The 27,148-nt window shown below is 33.8% G+C and overlaps 2 protein-coding genes across 2 annotated transcripts; both read left to right on the top strand.

The window, feature by feature from the left end:
* Positions 1-4,049: 4,049 nt before the first annotated feature.
* Positions 4,050-8,863, top strand: LOC148783340 ((R,S)-reticuline 7-O-methyltransferase-like). Its single transcript, XM_088858544.1, has 2 exons — positions 4,050-4,904; positions 8,256-8,863. Exons 1-2 carry the CDS (start codon positions 4,056-4,058, stop codon positions 8,565-8,567), a joined length of 1,161 nt encoding a protein of 386 aa, XP_088714670.1. The 5' UTR covers positions 4,050-4,055; the 3' UTR covers positions 8,568-8,863.
* A 3,374-nt stretch (positions 8,864-12,237) lies between these two features.
* LOC105420447 (pentatricopeptide repeat-containing protein At5g56310) lies at positions 12,238-13,434 on the top strand. The gene has a single exon (XM_011624089.1). The coding sequence runs from the start codon at positions 12,238-12,240 to the stop codon at positions 13,432-13,434; it is 1,197 nt and encodes a 398-aa protein (XP_011622391.1).
* The last annotated feature ends 13,714 nt before the right edge of the window (positions 13,435-27,148 follow it).

Raw genomic sequence — 27,148 nt, 5'->3', positions numbered from 1 at the left:
CCGGTAGCGGCATTGCGGTGGAAAAGACATTGATCAACGGTATTGCTCGGTAGGGAGAGCGAGTTTAGAAAGGAAGATCGGTGATGGTTTTTTACCGATGTTTAGATATATATATATATTATAACTCAAAATTGTAATCTTTATTGTGATAATGGATTTCTTGCTGATGCCGTGGCCGTGGCCCAACGGGATGAACCACGTAAATCGTGTATTGTTGTGACGTTCTTTTTATGTTTGTTTTTTTTCTCGTATTCGATTTATAGTTGTATTCATCTATTTTGTATTTAGTTAATTATGTACACGATCTTGGGTAGGATCCCGGTATTTGGGATTCCCAGTTCTGCAAGCTAAGGGGTTCTCGAGTGTCCTAACATTGATATCAGAGCATAAGGCGCGTATGGGGATAAGGCTTGCATTAAGAAAATGATGAATAGTGGAGTTTGATGGATACATGGCTTGAAGTAGAAAAATATCAAGGCAAAGTGTTTTTGAAAATTCTACAATGGAGGCAAGCATGAAGAAATCAAGAAATCTTTTCAATGAAGGTTGTCAAAATAATTATGATGATTTTGCTATCAAGGTAGAGATTGTTGGGTTTGGTGATAGCTAAATCACCATACCCATATTTTCTTTCAGAAAATTAAGGGTATTATGGTAAATAGAAAATAAACTTTTTTGGGAAGCAAAAAAGTGAGATCTATATAAGAGAGTGAATGAAGACATAATAGTCATCCTTTAAAGGTCACCCCTTTGGGGGTTTTGGGAATAGATATCCAATATGGAGATGAGTCTCCAAGAAAGTGAGATATGGCCTCAGAGAGAGATATGGTATTCACATGAGTTTTGAGTTTGTTAACTTCCACTTCTAGAAAGAGAAAATCTCTATATTGCTTTTGAGGTTATCTTTCCGGTAGCAGCATTGCGGTGGGAAAGACGTTGATCAACGGTGTTGCTCGGTCGGAAGAGCGGGTTTAGAGATCGGTGATGGTTTTTTACCGATGTTTAGAGATAAGTATTATCTCTTGTAACTCAAAATTGTAATCTTCATTGTGATAGTGGATTTCTAGTTGTCGAGGCCGTGGATGTAGCCCAACGGGGTGAACCACATAAATCTTGTGTTGTTGTGGTGTGCTTTTTATGTTTACTTTATTTCTCGTACTCGATATATAGTTGTATTCATCTACTTCGCATTTAGTCAATCACGTACACGATCTTTGGTGGGATTCCAGTATTTGGCATTCCACATTCTGTAAGCTAAGAGGTTCTCAAGATCTCTATATTGAAGTCTCTGACTCCATTCTCACCAAAAGGTAGGGGCCCAAATCCCCACTGACTTACCATGTTTTAATAAGGGGCTGGGGTCATGCTGGTAGCACCCAACAATCTAATTATCACGTTGTGGTTTCCATTCCTACAACTAACACTACTCCACTAATACCTTAAAAAAAAGCTTACTCCTAATCTAGTTGAAAAAATGGGCAAGGGACTGTCTTCCCCATTAAATTACCCCAAAAAAAAAAATTCTGGTGAATCTCGTGATCCACAATTCTAACGCCATAATGGCATTTTTTATCTTATAATATCGATTCTAAAGTCAACTATCAAGTTTCTCATAATTCTAAATACTCGTGATCCACAAAACTATGGTAATAGTCAACAATCAAGTTTTTTATTCGTTTGGAGGACTGACACAGGTTTCATGTAAATTCTACAATAGTCTTATTGAACTAATAAATGGTTTAGTACCAAAACCCCAACCTAACATCTATCATATGGTTAGTCCACATTTGATTCAGGGGGGATTTGATCTACATAAATTTTGATCTATGGAAATAAAGTGATTTATTTTTTTACTATTATCGTATGTAAAAAATTAACTTAGAGAGAAAAGCACCACTTTCTATTATGGAAAAAGTTTATATAAGGATGCACCCTTATAATGTAGAACTACGGATGCACCTCAAAAATACATCGGAAAAGGTAGTTTTGATGTTGAAAAACGCTTTGATTGATCATCTCGACTTCGAGATGTATGACCATGAAAAATAAAAAGATTTAAGTTTCAAAAATAATACATTTTACAGCATATTATCTACGCCGTCCATTTTCAAGATTTTCATATGTTTATAGATCTACTTGATTTTAACCATTTTTAAAATTTAAAATTTGATAATTAGATATAAAAATAGATTTTGAGATAAACCTAAGAACATTTTACATCAAAATTATGTACCATGATAAAATTCAAAGGTGCACCTTACCTCTACAGCTACGGATGCATCCGTATGCCAACTGCAACCTTATATTATATTATTTCGGATTTGTGCTTACACGACACACCACACACACGTGCACACACGTACTGCCCCTATTTATAGACTCTAAGACTGCCTTTGTAAAGGGTGTTAAAAGGAGAACATGGTCCTTTTATTTTACAGTCAATGAGGGTCAATGTAACTCATGTTTTACCGAATAAGGTCAACTTTGTAATCACCGCTTAAGATTTATCTAGAGAGAGAAAATGAGTTGAGAAAGAGAAAGCCACGTATTGCTCCAACAATTCTCCCCTTCAACAATGGCTTACTACAATTGTTGACCATCTGATCATTTCGAGTTATTTTCTATATCAGCAACTTGTTTGTTAGTCCTTATTAGTGCCAATATAATCACCTGTGACCTTTGATTCTAAGGTGATTTGATTTGGCACTTCTGGTTCACTAATTATTTTTTTTAACACTTAGTGGAGAAGGTTACTGTTAAGTTAAGTCTTCTGTGTCACTTAATCAAAACCAGACCTGGACACGAATCCAAATAGTGTTCGGGTCTCGGTCTTGGACCCGGACCCGACCTGCCAAGTCCAAATATTTGGACCCATACCCAAACACATGTCTGGTATACCCGACGGGTCCCAAGTTGGGTATGGGTCCATTACTAACCCTAGGAAGGAACTAACATCATTAAATTAATATCCAAATTAAATTTGAGGGGGTTTGGATTGGTTGTTTTTTATTTAACTTCAGATTTTAATTGGTTATCCAAATTAAATGAGAAATTTTCAAATACTTTCCCTACAATTATCAATTCATTATCAATTTCAATGGCTCTAAACTCGACGAGTCGTCTTTGATTCCGCATGAAAATCGAGTTCATACGTACAAGATCGGTCACATAAGAAAACATATAAAATTATGTTTTTACATAATATATATATATATATATATATATATATATATATATATATATATATATATATATATATATATATATATATATATATATATATATATATATATATATATATATATATATATATATATATATATATATATATATATATGTATATGTATATATTGGTTATTTTCTATAAATGGTTTTTTGAAATTTTCTATAAATGGTTTTTTGAAATTTTCTATAAATGGTTTTTTGAAATTTTCTATAAATGGTTTTTTGAAATTTTCTATAGATGGTTTTTTGAAATTTTCTAGCTATGTTAAGACAATTTGTTTGAACCAAATTTTAGAATATACACTCTTTTCATTCTAACGAACAATCACAAAAAAGAAAATTTTGAAACCACAACCTATAAAATATTTTTTAGCCCAATTAACATAACCCATTCATTTTGATAAACTGCTTAGATATGGGCTTTATAAGGATTTTTTTTCTCTTTTAATTTTTTTAAATGGCTTATTATCAGTAGATGAACAGTGTTAAAAAGAAAAAAATGATTTTGAATTTTTAAAGGCTAAGATCTTAAAATTCACCGAATGAATGATCTACCTTCGTTGTTGGATGGGATTCATTTTGACCACATCTAGGGTTCAAATTGAACTTTATTTTTTGGTAGTTGATTATTGAGATGAAGAGTGTGTGTATGAAAAATTTTGGGTCATACAAATACCACAAACTTGGTTTTCTAAAAGTGTGGTTGCATTATACTTTGTATCAAAGGTAAATGGGCCGAATTTATGCTTATCCATTTCCAAATTTCCCCAATATTTCAGTAAAAAGAAATCCATAAACAAATATGACGACTGCGTTTTATGAATACTTCAATGTGCACAAGGAACAGGCCTCCAACTTGCAATATGGCCCACACCCGAACCCTTATAAATTCAAAATGGAAGAGGGCTCAGAAGATCAAGCAGACTGGAGGGATGGAGATGCCGGGTGAGAATGATGTTCAAGGCCAGGCTGAGCTCCGGCAGCTCACCTTAGCTTTCGCAGACACTCTCACACTCAAGTGTGCAGTTGAGCTCGGCATAGCCCATATGATCCATTCCAAAGCCCGACCACTCACCCTCTCTGAGATCATCACCTCACTGCAGGCTCCTTCACCAGACATCCAGTGCCTCTCGCGAGTCATGCGATTCCTGGTCAAGAAACGTGTGTTCAGCGTCAAGGTGAGGCAGGGCGAGGCCTACTATGGCCTCACTCCCCTGTCCAAGTGGTTGGTAAGGCCCGAGGAATCGGGGCTGACACCCATGGCGCTGCTGTTGGGCCACCCCACAGTCCTTGCGCCATGGCACTACATGAGCCAGTGTGTTGTGCAAGGGGGCCTCCCATTTGAGAAGGCTCACAAGAAGGAATTTTTTTATTATAACTCTGAGAATCCTGAGTTTGATCTTCTCTTTAATGATGCGATGGCGAGCAATTCGAGGGTGGTGTTAGATGCATTGCTGTTGGAGTACAAGTCTGAGTTTGCAGGATTTTCTTCTTTGGTGGACGTGGCCGGTGGCACCGGAACGGCGATAAGCAAGATTGTGGAAGCGAATCCTCATATCTCCGGCATCAATTTTGACCTGCCACATGTGGTCGCCACTGCACCAAAATACCCCGGGGTGGTTAATGTCGGGGGTGATATGTTTTCTTCCATCCCAAGTGCCGATGGTGTTTTCATGAAGGTTTTCAACTGTTGCTCTCTCTCTCTCGCTCCATATGTGCCCCTTTTTTTTTTTTTTTTTTTTTTTTTTTGTTAAATAATGGTACGTCACTAGGGATTTGAAGTCAAAAACCTTACCTTGAGGCTCGGCAATACAATTGCAATGCCTCAAGCCCTTATCTTATTTTTATTATTATAAGACCAGCCTAAGATAAAATTTGAGGGTTAGTTGATTTCGCTGGGAAGCATCAATAAAAAAATAATATAAACAGTATTTGCAACAAATAAATGACCAAAAATGCCTTAGAACATTTCAGGGGGCATTTTGGATGTTTTATATTTATTTATTTTTAATGTGTTTTTCAAGGTGTGTGTGGGTGAGAACTATGATGTATCAAAAACCTGAATTTTATTTTAACCTGATGTATAAAAATAAAGTTGAAATAGTTAGAAAGGCTCTCAAAACTAAAGTACTCTAAGTTTGAGAGCTTCTAGGTTTGTCAAGAGGAAATTTTCTATGTGCACATATATAACATATGTGACTCCGGGTCTCAGTCATCAAATCTGAGTAGATAGTTGAAATGGCTTCATCTGAGTAGATAGTTGGAATGGCTTGAGTTACAATGTCAGAGCCTAGCTAGCTCTTAACCGTCAAATCTTGATCAGACGGCTCATGGTTTTTTATTTTTTATTTTTTAGTTTATTTTTTAAAATAATTATAAAACAAAATTTGGAAAATGCATAGATTTGACAAGGGCTCACATGATAAAATAATAATAATAATAATAAGAAATAAAAAGTAAACGTAAAATAAAATCGGTGATGAAAAATTGCAAGAATACCCCTAAAAATTGTAGGGCCATTTTGTTCACTTATTTTGACATGAAATACTTTTTTTATTTTCTCAGGTTCGCCCTAATTTTATGATGGGATGCCAAAATTTTATCCAAAAATATTTTGTAAAAAAAATGAAAAATACAACAGTGTTTGCGTGACATTATGGTGTGAACAATTGTAACCATTTGATTCAGATATAACAGGCAAAAAGTGGGGCCACATCTAACTTATATATTGTTGGGGTCACATAGAAACATTTCTCTTATCTCAAAACATAGTCCACTAGGATTATAGACAAGTTATCCAACAAAAATACAAATAGAATTCTTCCAACTTCGAGGCTACAAAATTTCCCACCTCTCCAACTTCTGGTTGTTAAATTTTTTTTTGGGTGAGGCACACTTATATGATTTCATTTTCAGTGATTACAAAATTTGGCATACTGGTTAATGGCATGTAGCCTTGCACATTTGTTTTGCTTTAGCCAGCTAAGAATTATATAAGAAATATATTTATGAATATTTAATTTAAAGATATATTTCACTTCTGAATGGCTAAATATATTATATTGCCAGTAATATTATACACCATCAAGCAATTAGTTTTTTAGACAATGTCAAAAGAACACATCTTATAAGATAGTATCAAATATACACCATCTAAACAAAATGGATGGTGTAGATTTAAGTAACCTTACTTATCCGAACCAGCAACCTTATATAATTTTTTTCCTATAAACTAAGCCTATTCGAGAGCATATAAAAGCCTTTTAATTTTCCTTTCTTATGAATAAGTTGACGTTTAAACACCGTTGTGCCAAACTCTCTTCTATCTATCCAATTGAAAGATATATTTGGTCAAGTAATCAAATAAGTTTTCCATGGAGAGATAGAAATGACGTTCGACTTGTTTTGGACATTGTATCATCAGATCTAGATCTGATCGAGAGAGAGATTTAAGTGGGAGAGATGTTTTCTTAGTATGCAAACTATACTCCTGCAGGATTATACTATGTATATTATTTCCAAAAAAAAAATTTTGAATTTCAAGGTTTTTTACACTTAGACCTCGCACCGCAAATATTGGAGGGTCTTTAGATAATCTTGAGATGTTATTTTTTTAGGTTCAATTAGATGTTTTTTCTTTTTATTAAGATTAATTTATAGGTTGAAAAGGTTACGTCCCTAAAATTTGGGATCCTAAACTTGCTCCTATCTTGAATATTACTCTAGGGAATTAATGAATTGTATAATCCCACGGGAATATAAAATTTTGAAAAAATATCTCCTTATCCCCTATTTTTAACTTTCAAATCTCATGAGACCCAAGAATTGAAAATATTAATTATAAACAAAAGCTCTCCATCGTTTCTATCTTACAAACCCCCTAAACCTTTTTTACCATAAATTTTTTACCCAAACAAATACTAAAATGACACCTTATTAAAACCTCATCTCTCTCCCTCTAAAACTCCATCTCTCTCTCTCTCTTCTCTTCTCGGTGAGTTTACAACCCAAGGGGTTTAGCTTGAGCTCGAACACGAGCATACCTTCTTATGTGTGAGAGAGAGATGGAGTTTGGGTTTTAGAGAGAGATGGAGTTTTAGAGAGAGAGAGAGAGATGTAGTTTGAGTTTTAGGGAGAGAGATGGAGTTTGAGTTTTAGAGAGAGAGATGGAGTTTTGAGAGAGAGAGACAATGATGTGAGAGTGAGAGAGATGGAGTTTTAGAGAGAGAGAGATAGAGTCATTTCATAAGTTGTTGAGGTCAATAATACATGGTCAAAAAGGTTGAGGGGGTTGGAAGATAGAAAAGATGGAGTCTTCTTGCTAATAAGTAATATTTTCAATGCTTGAGTCTAATGAGATATAGAAGTTAAAAAAATATAAGATATTAGGATATTTTCCCTAAAATCTTTTGGAATGAGTTTTTTTTTTTTGCCGTATATTGTATATAAACAAAAGAAAGCGTGGCAGTAGGAAGATAGGAAGGAAATGGAGTTCAAAAGGAAACTAATAATCCTCTCCCACTTTTTCTCCCGAAATAGAATGCTTTGCATCAGTCCTAAAATATTACGTTAAATATGCTATTTATAAGCGGAAATTACGAAGAAGATCGGTCAGCCTACCTTTTTTTTATTTTTTTTAAAATTGACCAACCTTTGTAATTTCCATCTATAAATGGAGCATTCTCCATTTTACCTAAAATTTTGGGGTCAGGACATAAATCACTCTAAAAAAATATAGATGACCCATAACGAGTCTTGGATTTTAATATATCCGTGCTTTGGATCCCAATGTAACCTAGCAAACAAGAGAAAAAGACCTTGGACTTGAGATGGATAGTGGATATTAGGAGTAATTCCTGTAGATGAAAATTAGTTGTACTTCATTTTTGCCCTCCATGTCTGTGAATGTGCCATACCTTATGGTGTACCATGTAGAACCATATAGCGTACCGTCCCAAGCATATACCTTTTGAAACTACATCCCCCTCTCATGGCATGCTTGATTGTTTTCCTAAATTGCTTTTGTGCAGTGGATACTACATGACTGGAAGGACGAAGACTGTGTGAAGATATTGAAGCAATGTCGAAAAGCACTCCCTTCCAAGAGCGGGAAGTTGATTATTGTGGACGTAGTTCTGCATCTTAAGGAAGATACCAGTGCCTTTGCTGACTCGAGGTTGGCATTCGACATGTTAATGTTTGCAGTAACCTCAGGAGGCTTGGAGAGGACAGAGGAGGAGTGGAGGGCACTGTTGAGCAAGGGTGGTTTCAGCAACTGCAACATCAAACCGCTTCCTACCCTCCAGTCAATTATCGAAGCTTACCCCGACCCAAAAGAGTAGTATTACCATAAACTACAACGAAAATATTATACGATCCATATAGTTTTGAAAATGACACGATCATGTGGATTATCACCATCAACTCAGTGAATTTAATAATGACGGTGGGAAACAGGGATTGTTCATAGCACCATATCGCTCTTATCATAGGGGCACTAAAGTATAAAGTGCCTGTATTACTGGTAGAGCATCCCTCTTAATTACGATTCCATGGATGGTGTTTGTGTAATATTTTTGTATTAAGAACGATGTGCTTCCCTATTAGTGATGATTCTATGGATGGTGTTTGTGTGGTATTTTCGTGTTACAAACAGTATGTTTCTCACTGTTTTCAGGTAAATCAGTGATAATCTCTCATTTCCGTCGTCAGTTGGTGTTGTCATTTTTCACATGTGTTGTAGAGCTGAAATAAATTTTATTGCGAGGGTAATATTAGATGGACTGATGCAAAAACGATCCATGTGGTCATGATAACCACAAGACCATATATGTTATAACTATGTTTGGACAACGAAGGTGATGCAAATACGGCTAATGACATATTTGGTGGGCACCACTATATCACGTCCAACTTGTTGAAGACATTGGGATAGTAACAAGCGGAAATTTTAGATTAACTCCAAAATCAACTTTCTGCACATCCTGCCCTCAATATTTTTTATATTATATACTAAATCTCAATATTATTTTTTCTTGTATTTACCGTCCCCACCATCTCCAATTAAAAAGTCAAGAAAATTGAAACCAAAATATCTTTCTTAATACTTCTCCCATATTTTACTATGTTTAGGTTTTAGAGCTGCACCCTTCTCTCTCTACCAAAATTTCATAAACTCCTGAAATTTCAATCTCTCCCCAAACTCTCCTCTCTCTCTACCGAAATCCCATGCGAAAAGTTTCTCTCCCCCCAAACTCTCTCTCACTTTCTATGAAATCCCAAACTCCTTCTCACAGCAGAACTCTCAATGTAAGCTGTGGATCTCCCTCTCTCTATGCCCAATCTGTCTTTCTCAATCTCTTTGCCCAAACTCTCTAGCTTTAAGAAATCTCAATCTCTCCATTTCTGTTTTTTTAGAAACCAATCTCTCCTTCTCTCTCTCTTTGTGCCCAATCTCTTGATTTCTTTCTCTCTCTTTGCCCACTCTCTCTCTCTCTATAAAATCTCTCTTGAATCACCCATTTTTTCCCCTCTCAATCTACAAAATCTCTCTTGAATCTCCCATTTTTTCCCTCTCTCTCTATTCTCAATCTCACTGGATATCTCTCAGATCTCACTCTTTGTGCCAAAAACTCTCTCTACAAAATCTTTCTAATATCTCTCATTTTCCCTCGTGCTCTTTCTCTCTCCTCAACTAGGTGACAAACTATATTTAATAATAACCTCACTTGATGTCATTATGGACATATGGATCAAATTATATAGCTCCACAATGTTTGCAATGGTGTTATACTGGCTACATGATTGGTGAACTGTCGGGCTCCAGCAAAACATGCCTTACTAAACCAGTTCAATAGATTTTTATGATATAAAAAAAATTATGAATAATAATTTAAAATATATAATATATTACACTGGTCAAAATTAGTCATATGCCAGTTTTGTTGTTTATTGAATAAACATAAATTTACTTTAGATCAAACTGACCAAAGTACTAATTGGTGGTCAAACAGGTAACCACAAGTCCGGCCTGGTATAGATAGATTTGATTTGTGAGCCGTGCTTAATATATGGGCATAAAAGAGTTTGCTAGCAGGTTGCCAATTATCTCACGTTAAAAAGGGAAGGTTGGTGTATGGCTCAAAGTTTGGTTGAACTTCTATTGGAGGAACGTCCCACTCCAACCGTCCATTATTGGGTTTCCATGGTTGAGGAGGTGCTAGCAACCTATTTGAAGCTTTAAAAGCTAGAATTGAGGTTTTTTTTTTAAGGGATTGTATACAAAGATATTTTCTTTTTCTTTTTTTTTTTTTTTTAAGAAAAAAAATCACAATTACTTTTAGCCATTGATGTGAAATCCAATACATGAAAGCAAGATTCAAAACATTGACTCGGCCAAAGTACTCAGGCCAAGGCGATTTATTCAGCAGAGTTCGATTTCCTCGGCCGAGTCAAACTCTTGTTTTATTTTTTTTAACATAAATTAATTACATATATATAATGAGGAGCAGCGTTTATTCAATGTGCGTCCGCTGGCTTCGTGGTAATGTGCCTGCACTAGTCATGCACCCCCAGGACGTGGGATACATTTTCCCTAACCCTTTTACTTCTTTTTCCAGCCAATAAAGATTACATTCTATATTAAAATTCCTTTTGCTTCTTTCTAGCAAATAAAGATTACGTTGTATATAAAAATGGAGGACTATTGCAACTACAGTTATGTGTGGGCAGGTCTTAACCTCCGAATAGGTTGTGAGTTCCATTTTTATAGGTGGCGTATTTTTTTAACTCTAATTTTCTTAGTGCATGAAATTATTTATGAGTTTTTTTTTTCCATAACTCTCCTAAAAAAATATATATATATTTACTCTACATTTGTTAATGGCTTAGATTTATGTTTTAAATCTATTTTATTAATGGCTTGGCTTTATTTTAGAATTCTTCTTTTCATAGCTCTCTTAAAAAATATATTTTTTAACACTATATTTATTAATGGTTTGGATTTAAAAATGGAGTTTTTTAACACTATATTTATTAGGAAAAATTTTATATAAGGATGCTACCTTAGTAAAACTATGGATATCGCTCAAAAACCCATCAGAAAAAGTAGTTTTAATACTGAAAAACTTCGTTTGATTGATCATCTCGACATCAAGATGTATGACTATGAAAAATAAAAAGATTTTCAGTCTCAGAAATAGTGCATTTTACAACATATGATCTATACTGTCTATTTTCAAGATTTTCGTATGTTTATAGATCTACTTGATTTTAACTATTTTTTAAATTTAAAATTTTTTAATTAGATATAAAAATAGATTTTGAAATAATCCTAAGAACATTTTACATCAAAATTATATACCATAATAATATTTGATGGTGCACCTTACCTCTACACGTACGGATGCATCGGGTATGCCAACTGCACCCTATTTATTAATGGGTGTACTGAATGTTGTCTTGGCTTAGTGTTTTGTTCCGCTTCTTAACAAAATATTTTCTTAGCTTAATGTTTTGTTATGTACTGCAGTACTAGCAGTACCGAATTAGGTTTTTTCCTTTTCTTTTTTGGAATTGGTACCAGTATTTTTTGTAATAGTAATACTAATACCAAACTACCATAATACTAGTCCTAAAGAGAGAGAGAGAGAGAGAAAGATAGTTGTCAATGCTGCAAGAGTAGCAATGACAGCAAAATCAACAAAATAGAAACCGTGAAGAGGTGAGAGCATTCAAATAGTAGTAGTCTCCATTCTAGAAAACTTATCAAATTCGAGAATAACTCCTCGACTATGAAGTATGAACCAAGGACTCCAAATCACAGCCAAATCCTACTCCCTCAACCAAATCAAGCAACTCCATGCGTACCTCATCACAACAACCCAACTTCTCAATAAATTCACACAAACAAAACTCATATCTCTATGTGCAAACTCCCCTTCAAACACTTTCCAATATGCACGACTAATCTTCTCCTAGATAAAAAATCCAGATACATTCTCCTATAACACCATGATAAGGGCTTCTACTCTGCACTCTAACCCACAAGCAGTCCTTCAATTTTACTCTAAAATGAGGCGTGAAGGTGCTTCTCCTGATGGCTTCACCTTCAACTTCTTGCTCGAGTCGTGCCGCCGTACCTGCAAGGATGCGTATGGAATGCAAGTCCATGGCCATATAATCAAGCTTGGATGGGCATCTTGCAATAAGATCTTGGACACTAATTTGGCTATGATGTATGTGGATTGTGGCCAATTAAAATGTGCAATGCAAATGTTTGATAAGGTGCCTCAAAGAGATGTTGTTTCATGGAGTGCTATAATAGCCATTCATGCAAGAAAAGGGGACATAGACCATGCACTGAGGCTCTTGGATTGCATGGGGTCATCAGGCATCCATCCCAATGAGGTTACATTGATGCCAATCATCCAAGCCATTGCCAAGTCCAGTGCACTCACTCTAGGGAAACAACTTCATAATTTCATAGATAGAAGCCCATACATAAGGAAAGACACTTACTTGAGCAATGCCATTGTGTATATGTATGCAAAGTGTGGTGATATAGACAAGGCTAGATGGGTTTTTGATGGGATTATAGAGAAAGATGTATGGTCATGGAGTGTCATGATAGAAGCGTTGGCAATACATGGCCATGGCGAGGAGGCCTTAAGAGTCTTTTCGAGAATGTTGAAGGTCGGCGTGCTGCCTAATGAGGTCACACTATTGAGTGTGTTAAGTGCATGTAGCCATTCAGGGCTGGTAAGTGAGGGCCGGAAGTTGTTTAGAGAGATGAATGCCAAGTATGGTTTGGTCCCAAGAGTTGAGCACTATGGGTGTATTGTAGGCCTGCATTCACGGGCCGGGCTTCTTGATGAGGCCCAAGAACTTGTATGGGGGATGGGAGAAAGGCCCAATGGGCTTGTGTGGCGAGCATTGGCGGGTGGTTGCATGGCCTATGGGAATGTGGAGATGGCAAAGGATGCATGTCAATTGCTTCTTGAGTTGGATCGTGATCATGTGGGGGACTATGTGCTCATGTCTAATGTGTATGCTAGTGTTGGAAGGTGGAAGGATGTAGAAAGAGAGAGAAGCATGGTGGATATGTTGGGGTTGAAGAAAGTGAGAGGTGTAAGTGCCATTGAGTTGGATGATCATGGTTATCTCTCTACACTCAAAAACAAAAATGATCATGGCCGTATGTGTAGATGACATAGTGCATGTTTGGTATTGTCTAAAACATGAAAGTTCTAGTTCTCTAGAATCTAGGGCTTTTTGATATCAAGAAGTTCCTGAATGTTTCTTTCATAATTTGGAATTTCTCGAATTTCAGTTGGGGTTGAGAAAGGGAGAGGTGCAAGTTTGGGTTGTTCTTAGGGTTGGGGTGCCTGTTGTTTGGATAGACCTGGTAAGAAACCTGGAATAGCCTGTATATTGTTTGGGTTGCCTGGAAGATGTGTATCCCAGAAATTCATTAGTCATTCTTTTAGTTTTTTTTTCTTCATTTAATTTTGAGATTTACCAATAAACTTCTCATTTTCATTCCAATCTTCAATGTCGTTTATTGATTTTGATAAAATATTTATTCTTCATTTTGCTTTTCAATATTTAGCAATTTTATATCCCAAAGTTTCTATTATCCTCTATCTATTGAAATGTATCAAAATCTTCAAAGGCTAAACCAAGTAAGATCCAACTACATAATTATTTGTCACTACTTCATTATTGAGGGAAATAGTACTTTCATATTACAAGGTCATCAAAATTTCATTATTCTAATTATGTTCTCTCCTGATTCTCTCTATTCTCTCTTTTTTTTATTATCCCAAGAAGAAAAAAAACACATAATGCCAAGTTTATCCTGGTATTATAGACAAAAAAACGAGACGACATGAGAGATCTCTCCATCATCTCCCTGACCTGGTCTCTCTCTCTCTCTCTCTCTCTCTCTCTCTCTCACATATCTAAATCCACGTTTAAATATGTAATTTGCTCAGACTCACAAATTCTTGTCGCTAGGTTACACTGTGAAATCATAAACATCTAACTGTATAGTTCTTTAAATGAAAGCCCTCCGAAATAAATTGTCTGACAAAAGCTATCAGAGTTTAGGACCTAGGCCTACTCGCGAGCATGAACATCTGATATAGGTTGCGCATGAGCCACAACATCTCCAAAAATGAAACCCTTTATGTGCATAGGATGAAAAGTAATGGACAAGTGCCTTGAAGTCCAATAATTTGCCTGAAAAATCACCAAAATATGAAATTTTTATACTAGCATATAAGTTTTTCTGGTTCTTTGCAATATAACCAAATTGTACTTAAACATGCTCCTCCCAACTAGGCCCAGTCATCTTCCTCGTCACTTTATTGAACTGAAAACTAGGCTGATTTAGGAGCTCTTTTGTCCCTCTGTAGAGCCATATCAAATATTTAACGTGATGTTCACCAAGCTCTTGTCCATACCATTCGCTTGTGATAGAACTTAGCTCTTCATATGCCTTCCTTGAACACTTGCCATAGCTCTCTATACACCTCCCTAAAACTTTGGTTAAGGGAATTTCGAGAAACCTCTAATCCTAAACCCCTAAGGACCATACTAGTATAGTAGATCTTTGTTGATCATGCCTAGTAGTCCATAATACGTAGGAAACCCTCACATCAGACAAGGTCAGTCCAGTAACTAAATCTTATCATTATTTATCCTGGTCAACCTAGAACAACACAAAAATCGCATAAAATTGTTAATTGAAGACCCCAGAATGCATAAAAAATGGACCACATCACCACTGTAGGACTCAATAGAGCTTGTTGTACCAGCCAAGGGTTGCTCCTGGCCAGTGACGCAGGGTGCGTAGGTGAACGCAATGGGCCTAACAACGTGCATCACGTCATCAACCTATTCTATGCTTCAAAACCTTTTTTCAAAAGGTTCTACAAGTGAATAATTCTCAAACGGTTTGGGTCAAAGCTCAATATAGACCACACATGAAAGTTGCCCCCATCATGTGGTGTGGATTTTAAGTTTCCCTTTTATAATAGTTACACCCATCATTCTGGTTATGCTTAAACTAACCACTATGGCAAACCAATAATTACACTCTTCCAATGGCCATGAATCAATCTGGGATACCTACTATTAGAGGACCTAAACAAGTGAATGCATAGTGGAGAGGGAGTAAAACGTCATCAAATCTCACATAATTAATAGACATTTGTTACATAAAAAAAAACATCGATGACATAATGGGTCGATGTTTTTAGATGCATAATGTGTATTATTAGATGCATTATTAATTAATTGATGAATATTACCACTACATAGTTTTTACTTTACTGTAGGAATATAATGACAATTATATATATATATATATAGAAATATAAATATCAAAACTTCAAATCTCAACTTATATACTTCTCCAATATTAGTAATTATTAGTAATTAAGCCCTTTTACCTAATCCTCATGCACATTAGTTGGATTTTTTTATTCAAGTGAGGTTTTAAGATCCAAGTTTAGGCATTTTTTAGTCCCGAAATCCCAATCCATCATTACTTGCTCAAAAGGTTCATCTATCGCTGATTGACCCCTGAAACCCCCGAAACCTACATCTCGACCAAAACACTTCTGTTATTAATTGATCAAGCTATCAAAGCCCCTGATAAATTGGTTCAAAAGGTCAAAGAGTAATGGCGCTTTCAATAAAAAAGATTACAAAGAATGAAACAAATAATATAAAAACATACACATAGATTGCAAAATAGATGGGCAGATGTCCGAATAGATCTAAGACCTCATACGTCTGCTTGAGGCGAAAGCTCCACGTGGAGAGTAGTGTTCGTAAAATCGAACCGAAACCGTTAACCGGTCAAGAGGCTGGGGCGGTTCGAATTGAAACTGGATTAACAGGAGCGGTTAACCAGACTAACCGGTTATGTAGATTTTTTTTAAAAAAAATGAATCAAAGCCCCCTAAAATAATTTAAAACAAATATAGAAAAAGTTAGATTAAGTATACACTATCATATTACATACATTTATCTTATAAAAAAAAATTGAAACTACTTTTTATATAATTTAATATTTGAATATTATAGAGATATGTAAGAAAATTTATAATTTCACATAAATTCAATTAATGAAGTTACAAAGTTCAACTAACGATGCATGACGCAATAATATATGCTTCTATATTGTTTTAATGTTGATGTTGAAAAATGTTATTTTAATGTTGAAAAACCCTTTAATACGGTTTAGAATTGGGTTTGAGAGCGTATTTTTTTTGTAGCATAATGTTCCCAGTTTTTCGAAAGGTTGTAAGTCAAGGTAGTAAGAGAGAGCACCTCATGTGCTCAATAACTTGGTTAAAAATGCAAGGCGTGGATCAAGGTGTTAAGTGTTGCTTCAAATGGCCAAATTGATTTTGAAATGGCCAAACCTCATTTACTCAGTAACATTTTAAGTTGAGTTTTAACATGACAAAAAAAAAAAAATATGAGATGGCAACTTTAAAATGTAGAATTAAGATGCATATTAAAAATAAATAAAACATGGTTAATTTTTTATCCAATTCAGCATGTGGAAACATGAGAGATGAGTAAAACACCTTTTAGTTTCAACCACTTTTCTTCATAGAGGCTAATAAACATATTTAAGGAGTATGAAGTTGCAACAAATGATAGATAGCTTGTAACAAATAAAAATATAAATTAGAAGAAAATGTCACAACTAAACAAGAAGTTGAGAGCATAGACAACAATAACATGCACCAAAAATAACCTTAAAAAGAAATAAATTTTTTTCTCATATTCATCAACAAAAATAATATTTTTATAAAAATAAAATATAACATTAAAACCAATACAACAAGCTCGCCAAACATATATAACATTAAAAAGAAAGAATTATTTTTTTCTCATATTCATCACAAAAAAAATTATTTTTGTAAAATAAATAAATAACATAAAAAAAGATCCAAAAAGCTCACCAAAAATATTTAAAATTTTTTTTTAAAAAAGAATATATTCTTTTTTTTCTCATATTCATCACAAATAACATATTTTTATAAAAACAAAATGTAATTTTTTTAAAAAACTAATTTTTTTTTAAGAACCCTAAAATCAAGCCAAAGAACACAGAAACGTTAGAGTCAAAATCAACCCCAAATCTTTCATTTTTTGAACAAATTGACATGGGGATATGATAGATACTTTAATTAAGATTCTAATGCTCGATTCATTCACTATTGAGATCTTTATTCAAATAATTGTGGATTTTTCACTTCACGAAAATTTCAGGAAAAAAACACAGCAAAAAAAATTGATATAAAAACATTTAATCAATAGTAAATCAAAATAACTAGTTTATTTGATACATGAGGCCTTTATGATCAAACTTCAGTGATCAATTTGATAAAAATTGATCAATTGGTCAATCAGAAATCAATTTGTTTGGATCAAAAACAGTTCTTCGAGCAGTAGTACTTTGGGGCCAAAAAAACCTCAAATCTTCATCATTTTGGAAAAATTGAAATATATGAACGTTGAATCCTTTAACAATTAATCAAAGCCCTCCAGTTTTAAGAAACACTATGAGGTATTGAAGCTACATTTGATAGATTGGCGGAAAATTCTAATTTTCAAAAATCCCCATTTCAATCCGCTAAGAACTCTTTGTTTTTGGAATTTTGATTCAATAATTGACAATTTATAGAAACTTTTTGGTGTATAACATCAATAGTTGATCGAAAAAACAAATATTATGTAAAAAAAAGCTGCAAAATCTTGTTCGGTGAAAAATAATGGGCCTGTATCAAATAACGACCGTTTATTTGATGCGTTGAAAATGCCGTTATATCGAGCGTTAGAATGGTAAACCGGACCGGTTAAGAAAAACCGGCCTGTTTAGACTAAAAAACGTCGGTTCAACCTCAAATTGGCCGGTTTTGGTGCCGATATTTTTTTGAAGAGTGCCATCTTATGAGGTGTGCCACAAAACCGGCCCTAACCAAACTCGCCACCCCACCGGTAGCGATCTAACCTGCCAGTTTTGCAAACACTGGTGGAGAAAGCGAGTTAACTCACAAACAAAATGGGCCCGTTCGCTTTTTAAGGGGCTGCAATCAGCTGTTTAATATTGAAAATACCAGACACCAGAGCACCTTGCCCGAATAACGGTTTGGTTCTAAAACTACCGGGTGAATAAGTTATTTATTTGATGTCGAGATGATCAATTTGAGGATATTTAGGCATCAAAAAAACCTCTTCTAGTAAAATTTTTAAAATAGGCTCTAATTTGATTGTTCAGAACGTCGGCTCTATATAAACTTTTCCAAAAAAAAAGACCTCTTGAACTTTTCGGTTTTCCTACCCTTGTATGGAGATGTTGATCTAGGAAATCACCACAATCACACAATCACCTTCGGTACCTAAAATTCACCAAAACCCCTAATTGCACCCAAGACATCTGCTATGGGCCATATTAGTGAAATGATCCAATCCCGCTATAGTCAAGTCCCTTACGGGTAAAATAGCCTCCTGAAGCTACTAGAAGTCTCCTTGTCCACTTTAATCCTAAAATAAAACTTTAGAAAATGGAAATTCATTATAATTCTGAATTTCCTTAAAAAAAAAAAAACTACTTAAGAAAACTTCCCTGATTCCCCTCTTACGAAGTTATCTTGTTTACCCAAACACCAGTCGAAAATCTTCTTTATTGATAAATAAAAGGGAAATCAAAATGGTATGAAACCAATTGTTAAACAGTGATAAAAAAATCACCTAATATGTATTTGTATTTTACTTATTTGTTTAGGGTCTTTTTTGTCACTAAATTATGTGACTGGTACAAAAGCAAAAAAGGTTATATGGGACACACAATTTTTCCTTTTTGGTTAGAACTCTTCTCTCTCTTTAGAAAGTTCTTTCTAGGGTTTACTTGGGTTATGTTTAGGAAAGAAAAGAGATTATTTTGTTCATTTTAGTGGGAAAATTGTATGAGCTTATATTGCTCATGTCTTTAGATCGTCCAAAGTAAAATGGAGTAAATCGTGGTTTTTGGGTGATCACAATAAAGTATTTTTTTGGTGATAGTTTTCACCAATTTTCTCCATTGAGGTAACTTTGTATCCCCCAGTAAATTTCTCTTTGATAGTGTAATTACTTACAGGCTTGTCCGTAGAGCCCTGCCAGGTGAGCCACATTAAATTTGTATTATGAATTGTCTCTCTAATTTTCTCACATGAATATGTAATTTATTCCATCTCTAATTTATTTTTCTTAAATTATTACACACGATATTGGAAAGGATTATTGATTTTATATATGCGGTATTAAGTATGTGATATTCAGGTTAAATTGGGATTTCGGGTATTTGAACTTCCAACACTAATAGTTCCAGAGTGCTCATTGTTAGGAATTAAAGTGGTTTGGAATTATTTGTTATGAACCAATTATCGTGAAAAAAAAGTGCTCCAAAAATAATAGTTCTTAATTGTACAGAAGCCAAAATATCACAGGATTAATAATCATATGTGTGCGGTTTGTATAGAGCCGAGGCTCTAAACAATCAAGTTAGAGCCCACCTTCAAATAGTTTCGAGAAATGTGGTTTCAATATTGAAAATCTTTATGATAGTCTTAAATTATATTTTTATCTTTAATTATAAAATTTAAAGCTTTAAAAATAGTGTAGATCAAGCCGATCTATGAACACTTTAAAATCATGAAAATTGACGGTCCAAAATGCGTTACAAGATGCACTATTTCCAAAACTTTAAATCCATTTTTTTTCTCATGTCCATACATCTTAATGTTGAAATGATTAAGTTGAGGATATTTAGACATCAGGACAACCGCTTCTAATGAAATTCTTAAGGTGGGCTCCAATTTGATTGTTTAGAGCCTCGGCCCTATATAAACGTTTCCCTAATTATATTAAGAAAAAATATATAATACTAAGATCTATAATAATATACCAAAAATATAAATAATATCTTATTGTTTTATTTATTAAAAATTTTATGATTTACAACTAAGAGTAATTATATAATATATCTTAATATACAAATAACATTTAAATAAGGGAAAAGTTTACATAAGGTTGCAACCTTAAAATGTAGAACTATGGATGCACATCAAATATCTATTAGGAAAAAATGTTTTAATATTGAAAGCCCTCTAATTGATCATCTCGACATCGAGATGTATGCTTATGAAAAAAAAAAAAAAGATTTTGAGTCCCATAAATGGCGCATCTTACAAAACATTATCTAGACCATCCATTTTTCAAGATTTTTCAACATTATCTAATTAGATATGACAATAGATTTTGAGATAATATTAAGATTATTTTACATCAAAATTATATGTTATGATAAAATTTGAAGGTACGCCTTAAATGGATTGTTTAAGGTTGCAACCTTATGGAAACCACACCCTTTAAATAATAGATATTAAATATGGTCAAAAGCTTCACTTTTAAAGGAAAAAATTTATCTAAAGTTGCAACCTTAAAATGTAGAAGTACAAATGCACATCAAAAATCCATCAGAAAAGGTTGTTTTAATGCTGAAAAACCCTTTAATAAATCATCTATATGAAAAAGAACAAAAAAAAAAGATTTTGAGTCCCAAAAATAATGCATCTTGTAACACATTATCTAGACCATCCATTTTCAATATTTTCATATGTTTACAGATCTATGTAACTATTTGTGGAGTTTAGAATTTTATAATTAGATATGAAAATAGATTTTGATATATTCCTAAGAAATTTTTACACCAAAATTATATGTTATGATAAAATTTGCAGGTGCACCTTAATTGGATTGTTTAAGGTTGCAACCTTATAGAAACCATACTCATTTTTAAACGGGTGCAGTTGGCGTACGTATACATACGTATGTGTAGAGGTAAGGTGCACCTTTAAATTTTACCATGGTATATAATTTTGATGTAATTCTTATGATTATCTCAAAATCTATTTTTATATCTAACTATAAAATTTTAAATTTAAAAAATGGTTAAAATCAAGTAGATCTATAAAGATATGAAAATCTTGAAAATGGACGGTATAGATAATATGTTGTAAAATGCATGGACTTAAAACCTTTCTATTTATCATAGTCATACATCTCGATCTCAAGATGATCAATCAAAGGGTTTTACAACATTAAAACTACCTTTTTCGATGGATTTTTGAAAGGCATAAGTAGTTCTACATTATAAGGTAGCATCCTTATATAAACTTTTTCATTTTAAAACACGCTTTATTTATAAAAAGAAAAAGTTTATATAAGGTTGCAACCTTACAATGTAGAGCTACGGATGCACCTCAAAAATCCATCGGAAAAGATAGTTTTAATGTTGAAAAACCGTTTGGTTGATCATCTCGACATCGAGATGTATGACCGTGAAAAATAAAAAGATTTTAAGTCTCAGAAATAGTGCATTTACAACATATTATCTACACCGTCCATTTTCAAGATTTTCATATGTTTATAGATCTACTTGATTTTAATCATTTTTTAAATTTAAAATTTTATAAATAGATATAAACATAGATTTTGAGATAATCCTTAAAACATTTTACATCAAAACTATATACAGTGATAAAATTTGAAAGCGCACCTTACCTCTACAGCTATGGATGCATCCGTATGCCAACTGCACCCTTTATATAATAACTTATGGGGGTTCAACCTGATCGGTATGGCCATCGATTACTGACACGTCTAGTCCTGTTCAAGCAACTCAGATTTTCGGATAAACAATTAATTTGATCGCCAAATTCAAAATAGAGAAATGATCCTATAGGACCCTCTCCCACCTATGTGTATACGACCCCCAAAATATCACCATTAAAGTTGGTACGGATCTCTAGAAAAGTGAAGTCCCACATCCATGTGATAACTTTTCTACCCACAATAGTGTAGCTTTTCGTGTGAGACTGTTTTTTTTTTAGACTCACACAGGAGTAGCTTTAAGAATCATATACACTGAGCACAAGACGTAGAGAAGAGAACAAAAGTTTTTAAATTGTCAAGGTCATTTTTTGTTTTTCAAGAATCAAAATGAGGCACATTTCGGTTTTTGAAAAACCGAAAATACGGCCATTTCGGTTGTTCAAAACCCGAAAAAGGGTAAAACAATATTTTTTAAAACATTTCATTATGAAGTGAAAAAACAGACAGTCTAGTAATAACGGAAACTATTTGGTACTTTGGTAATAATGGAAACTATAATGTATAGTTATACACTATTCCATTTAAAAAAATAGTTTTCAAAATTATGCTTATGAAACAAAATTGTTTTAATAAAGTCTTAAGAATTAACCCTTTATATAAACTTCTAGCCTTTAAAATAAATATCGATAAGTAAAATTGATGTGAAGTATACTTAAATTGAATATATTTTTTTATTCTTTTCATAATGTGTTGCTTTTTTCAGAATTTATGAAATTAGAGATATATTTTCTTTAAGGATAAAATTTATATAAGGTTGAGGCCTTAAACAATTAAATTAAGACACACCTAAAAAATTCACTAGAAGAGGTTGTTTCAATATCGAAATACTCTCTAATAAATCATCGCTACCTCGAGATGCGTAGAAGTAAGAAAAAAGAAAGAAAGATTTCAATGTCTAGGAAAAGATTTCAATGTCTAGGAAAGAAAGATTTCAATGTCTAGGAAAGGGCGTATCTTCAAATGCATTATTTGGGGCGTCAATTTTCAATAATTTAAAGTATTTATAGATTTGCCCGATCTATATTATTTTTTAGGCTTTAAATTTTGTAATTAGAGATCAAATAAATTTCCAGGCCATCACAAAGATTTTACTACTAAAAAATCATCTTTCCGACACCATTTAGAAGTACATCTTACTTTGATTATTTAGGGTCAAGAATGAATAATAGAGTAAAGATAGAGTAAGCTCTTTTACTAATTCTGATCTAATTTCGACAGTCCACCTCAGTGGAGTTAATTATAATTTTATGGTACTTTGTACCAATTAAATTATATTTTGGTGCATATGATTTATGCACATAGGTCACTAGAACAGTGCCTACTATAGCTTGAGTACTACCAGTTGCAGCAACGGATACGGCTATTTTCATCTTTTCTTCGTGCTTGAGGTTTTGATTGTTATTCACCATGGTAAAAGATTGATCACCCAATATTTTGACTTTCTTTTAAACTTTATCTCATGCTACCTCTTCTTTTTTCCCTAGTTGCTTTTTTTTAAACCTCCTAACAACCCTTTCAAGATGTTTTATAATTGCCACGTACATCTAGGGAGCAGCTCCTACAACATATTTTACATTGGGTTGGAGCTTTGGCGAGGCTTTCCATTCCTCAAAATTTAACATAGCTACTAACCTTAAATTGAGATGGAGTGTGGTTGGCCCGTCCCCAATTCAATATCATGTGGCATGGCTGCTACCTCCTTTAGTTTTCTTCAAGCTCAAAATTGATGTGGAATCCGGGTAGCTCTAGCTATGGAGGAATCATTAAAAATAATGCACGTGTATTTATTGTGGCTTCTACAGCCCCATTAGGCAGTAACTTTAATAACACAATTGAATTTTATCCATTGGAGTAGGGGATCTCACTAGCAGGTGAAATGTATTGTCTACCTATTGTTATTGAAAGAGACTCCAAGCTTACCGTTGATTCCATGGGTTGTCATTGTAGGCCTCTTGGAGATTGGCGCAATGGAGGATAATTGTACTTATTAAGATTGAATCTTTTGCTGAAAATCATTGGAAGACCCTACCATCTAAAGAGAGGCCAACATGGTTGCTGATGCTTTGGCCAAGGCAACGGTTTCTATGAATGAAGCAATGGTGTAGAGTGCTTGCCCCTAGATTTTATCACCCCTTTCGTTTTGTAAGATTTGTTCATATAATTCTGGGGAAGATCAGATGGGGATCAAGATCAGGTTCTTACACAATTTTAAATTTATTTTTGCTGATTTTACTTTTAGAGATGTCAGTAGATTTTTTGGTTTAGTTTTAGGAATTATAATTAGTTTAGAAGTTAGGGTTATATTTTCTTTTTCTTTTTCCTAAAAACATATTTTGTTATGGCATCTTTTATTTTTTTTTATTAAGGCTAATTGTTAGAAATATAATTAGTTTAAGATTCTTTGGGTTAGTTTGACAAGTCTTTTTTTATTAATTCATTTTTGTTGAGTTATTTTAGGAAGATTAAATAAGTCCGTTTACTGTCCTTTAATAAGTATTAATTGTGTTGGTACTTTCTGTTTTTGAATAAAATCTTTCTTTATCTTTTGAATAAGGAGATGATTCACATGATATTAGACCACCTACTAGGATTAATGTTGAAGTGGTGAACTTCCATTTTTGTAGGGAGTTTTAGAAAGCAAGTTGCAGGGGAATAAAAAATTAAGCACATACAATGTATTGGGATGATGGATTTTTGGTTGAATGAAAAAAGCTTATTGTAGAGAGAGAGAGAGTGAGAGAGTCATTTCTATGAGTTTTTCTTTTATGTGCTCTTGTGGTTCTTGGTGGAGGACTCGGACTCCCCACGTTCGTGCTTCCTTTTGCTGATTTATTATATGCTTTTTATTTCTCTATCTAAAATGCAGTTGATTTACCGGTTATTGGTGGGCCGGTAATTTTCAACTGCATCAGGTGGTATCAGAACATCAGTCGATTTTTAGGGATCATGATGTTTGTCGATAGGCATCATGGCTCGTGAACGAGGCCTATGCCCGGGTACCGAAAATGAGCACATCATTAAGAGAGCGAGACCTCTGAGACACTGAGATAGAAGACTTGAGTCGACAAGTTGAGGGATTGACCCAGTGCTTTGCACAAAACACAGTACCGACATACTATGATGACGATAGTGAGTGGGAAATTGTCTTCGAGTACCCCGTTATATACATACGCTTGCCTCGAGAGACCCATAGTCAGGATTTAGTTGATCTACATCATTTGAAAGGGAACAAGGTTGATTTTGGTGTTGTCGTATCGAAGATCAACAGGGTCGATTGGGATTTGTCCCCAATTTTCTATACATATTTAGATGAAGATCAATGATTTGTAGGAGATCCAATATGTAATAATGTTCAAGATTACATGATTAAACCAATATTTGATGAAGAAAATAAAAAGAAGGCCTCAAAGAAAAATCAATAGGTTGACTTGGTTCAACTGTTGAATCTAGTGCTCATATCAAATATGCACACGTCGTATGTCTTAAGGTTAAGTTTAAGCAATTTCAGCAAGTTTATGGTTGAACAGACTCGATTGACCAACAATGATCTTTTCCATGAGGCCTTTTCATTTTCAATGTACGATTGTTGCATTATAATCAATACAATAACCCATAAGTCCCAAGATCGTGTTTACAATGTTTCTAGTTGAAGAAGATTACAAGGATATTGAAAAATTCATCTTAACACATTTCAACACTCTGATCGAATTTTCTCCAACCAGGGGAGAATGATGCATATCAAGATCCACTTGTTACAAAATTTTAATTTTAGTTTTGTTGATTTTATTTTTAGAGATGTGGATAGATTTTTGGGTTTGTTTTTAGGAATTATAATTATTTTAGGAGTTAGAGTTATATTTTGTTTTTTTGAAAAAAATATTTTGTTCGTTTTTGTTATGGTATCTTCTATTTTTTATTTTTATTTTTATTAAAGTTAATTGTTAGAAATACGATTTGTCTAAGATTCTGTGTTTGTTTGATAAGTATATTTTTATGGGAAAGGTTTCTATACTTTCCCTACAGCATAGAAGATCTATGCTTCCCCTACCATCCAGCCGTCCAATTTTGATCAAGAGAGTTACTCACCGTTTGATCTTAGATCCGATGTCTCAAATTATTTTATTTTTAGTTTTTTTATACAAATTTTATAAATATAAAATTTGGTATGTTCCATCTTCTCATTTGGGTGCACCTATAAAAAATATTTAAAATATTTTGTTGATAAAATATAATGACCAAAATGCCCCTTAAAATTTTAAGGGGTATTTTAGTAATTTTATTTGATTGAAAATATTTTTTTATATTTTTCGCTAGTATGAATTTAATAGCGGATTGGACGTACAAAATTTGGTGTTAAAATAGTTTATAGAAAAAAATTTAAAATAAAATAATGTAGACACATGACATTGTGATTGGGGCAATCTTAGCCCTCCATTTCAAAAGAGTAACCCTACCACCCAAAGAGAGATACTTATACATCCATAAATCCAATTTTTTTTTAACTCTTTCAAGCACTATATCTCAGACAGCAATCGTAAGTCTTAGAGATAAGAAGACCCAAACAGGTCACATTGGAAGGAGCCAACCTTGCAACCCATAATAGCAACCATCTCCTCTATCACCCCATCTTCACAACAAATCCCAACCATGGAAGATTTATAAAAATTAACTCTCAGACCCAAGGTTGCTTCATAAATATCCAAAAATCTGTCAACGTTAAAAACTTGTAGTGTCTCTGCCTCACAAAAAATAAGGGTATCGTCTGCATATTGAAGATGAGAAATTTGGATATCAGAGTTAGCAATCCGAAACCCAGTGAAGTAGCCATCATTTTCCACTCTATCTAACATTAAACTAAAGTATTTAGCATAAATTATATAGATGAAAGGAGACAAGGGATCCCCTTGTCACAACCCATAGAGGCATTGAAGAAGCCTACAGGACTACCTTTGTACAGAACAGAGAAATGAGTCGATGATAAGCACCCAAAAATCCAAGATCTCCATCTCTCACCAAAGCCCATAACTCTCATAATTTCCAAAAGGATCCCCCACTTTACCCTATCATAGGCTTTTTCCATATCCAACTTAAAAAGAATACCCGGCTTTTTACGAATAACTCTTAAATGGATGCATTCTTGAGCTAGCAGAACATTGTCTGTGATTTGACGATCCTTAATAAA

The sequence above is a fragment of the Amborella trichopoda genome, chromosome 2 (assembly GCF_054954075.1).
Source record: "Amborella trichopoda isolate Santa Cruz 75 chromosome 2, AtrichopodaSantaCruz75HAP2 v2.0, whole genome shotgun sequence".
Lineage (NCBI taxonomy): Eukaryota > Viridiplantae > Streptophyta > Magnoliopsida > Amborellales > Amborellaceae > Amborella > Amborella trichopoda.
The sequence above is the reverse complement of the archived record's forward strand: the minus strand, read 5'-3'. Positions and strand labels throughout refer to the sequence as shown.

Excerpts from the sequence above, each read along its gene's own strand:
- LOC148783340 (XM_088858544.1), top strand. The coding sequence starts at position 4,056 with ATGTGCACAAGGAACAGGCCTCCAACTTGCAATATGGCCCACACCCGA. Across the intron at positions 4,905-8,255 it reads CCGATGGTGTTTTCATGAAG|TGGATACTACATGACTGGAA; the intron begins GTTTTCAACTGT and ends GCTTTTGTGCAG.
- LOC105420447 (XM_011624089.1), top strand. The coding sequence starts at position 12,238 with ATGATAAGGGCTTCTACTCTGCACTCTAACCCACAAGCAGTCCTTCAA.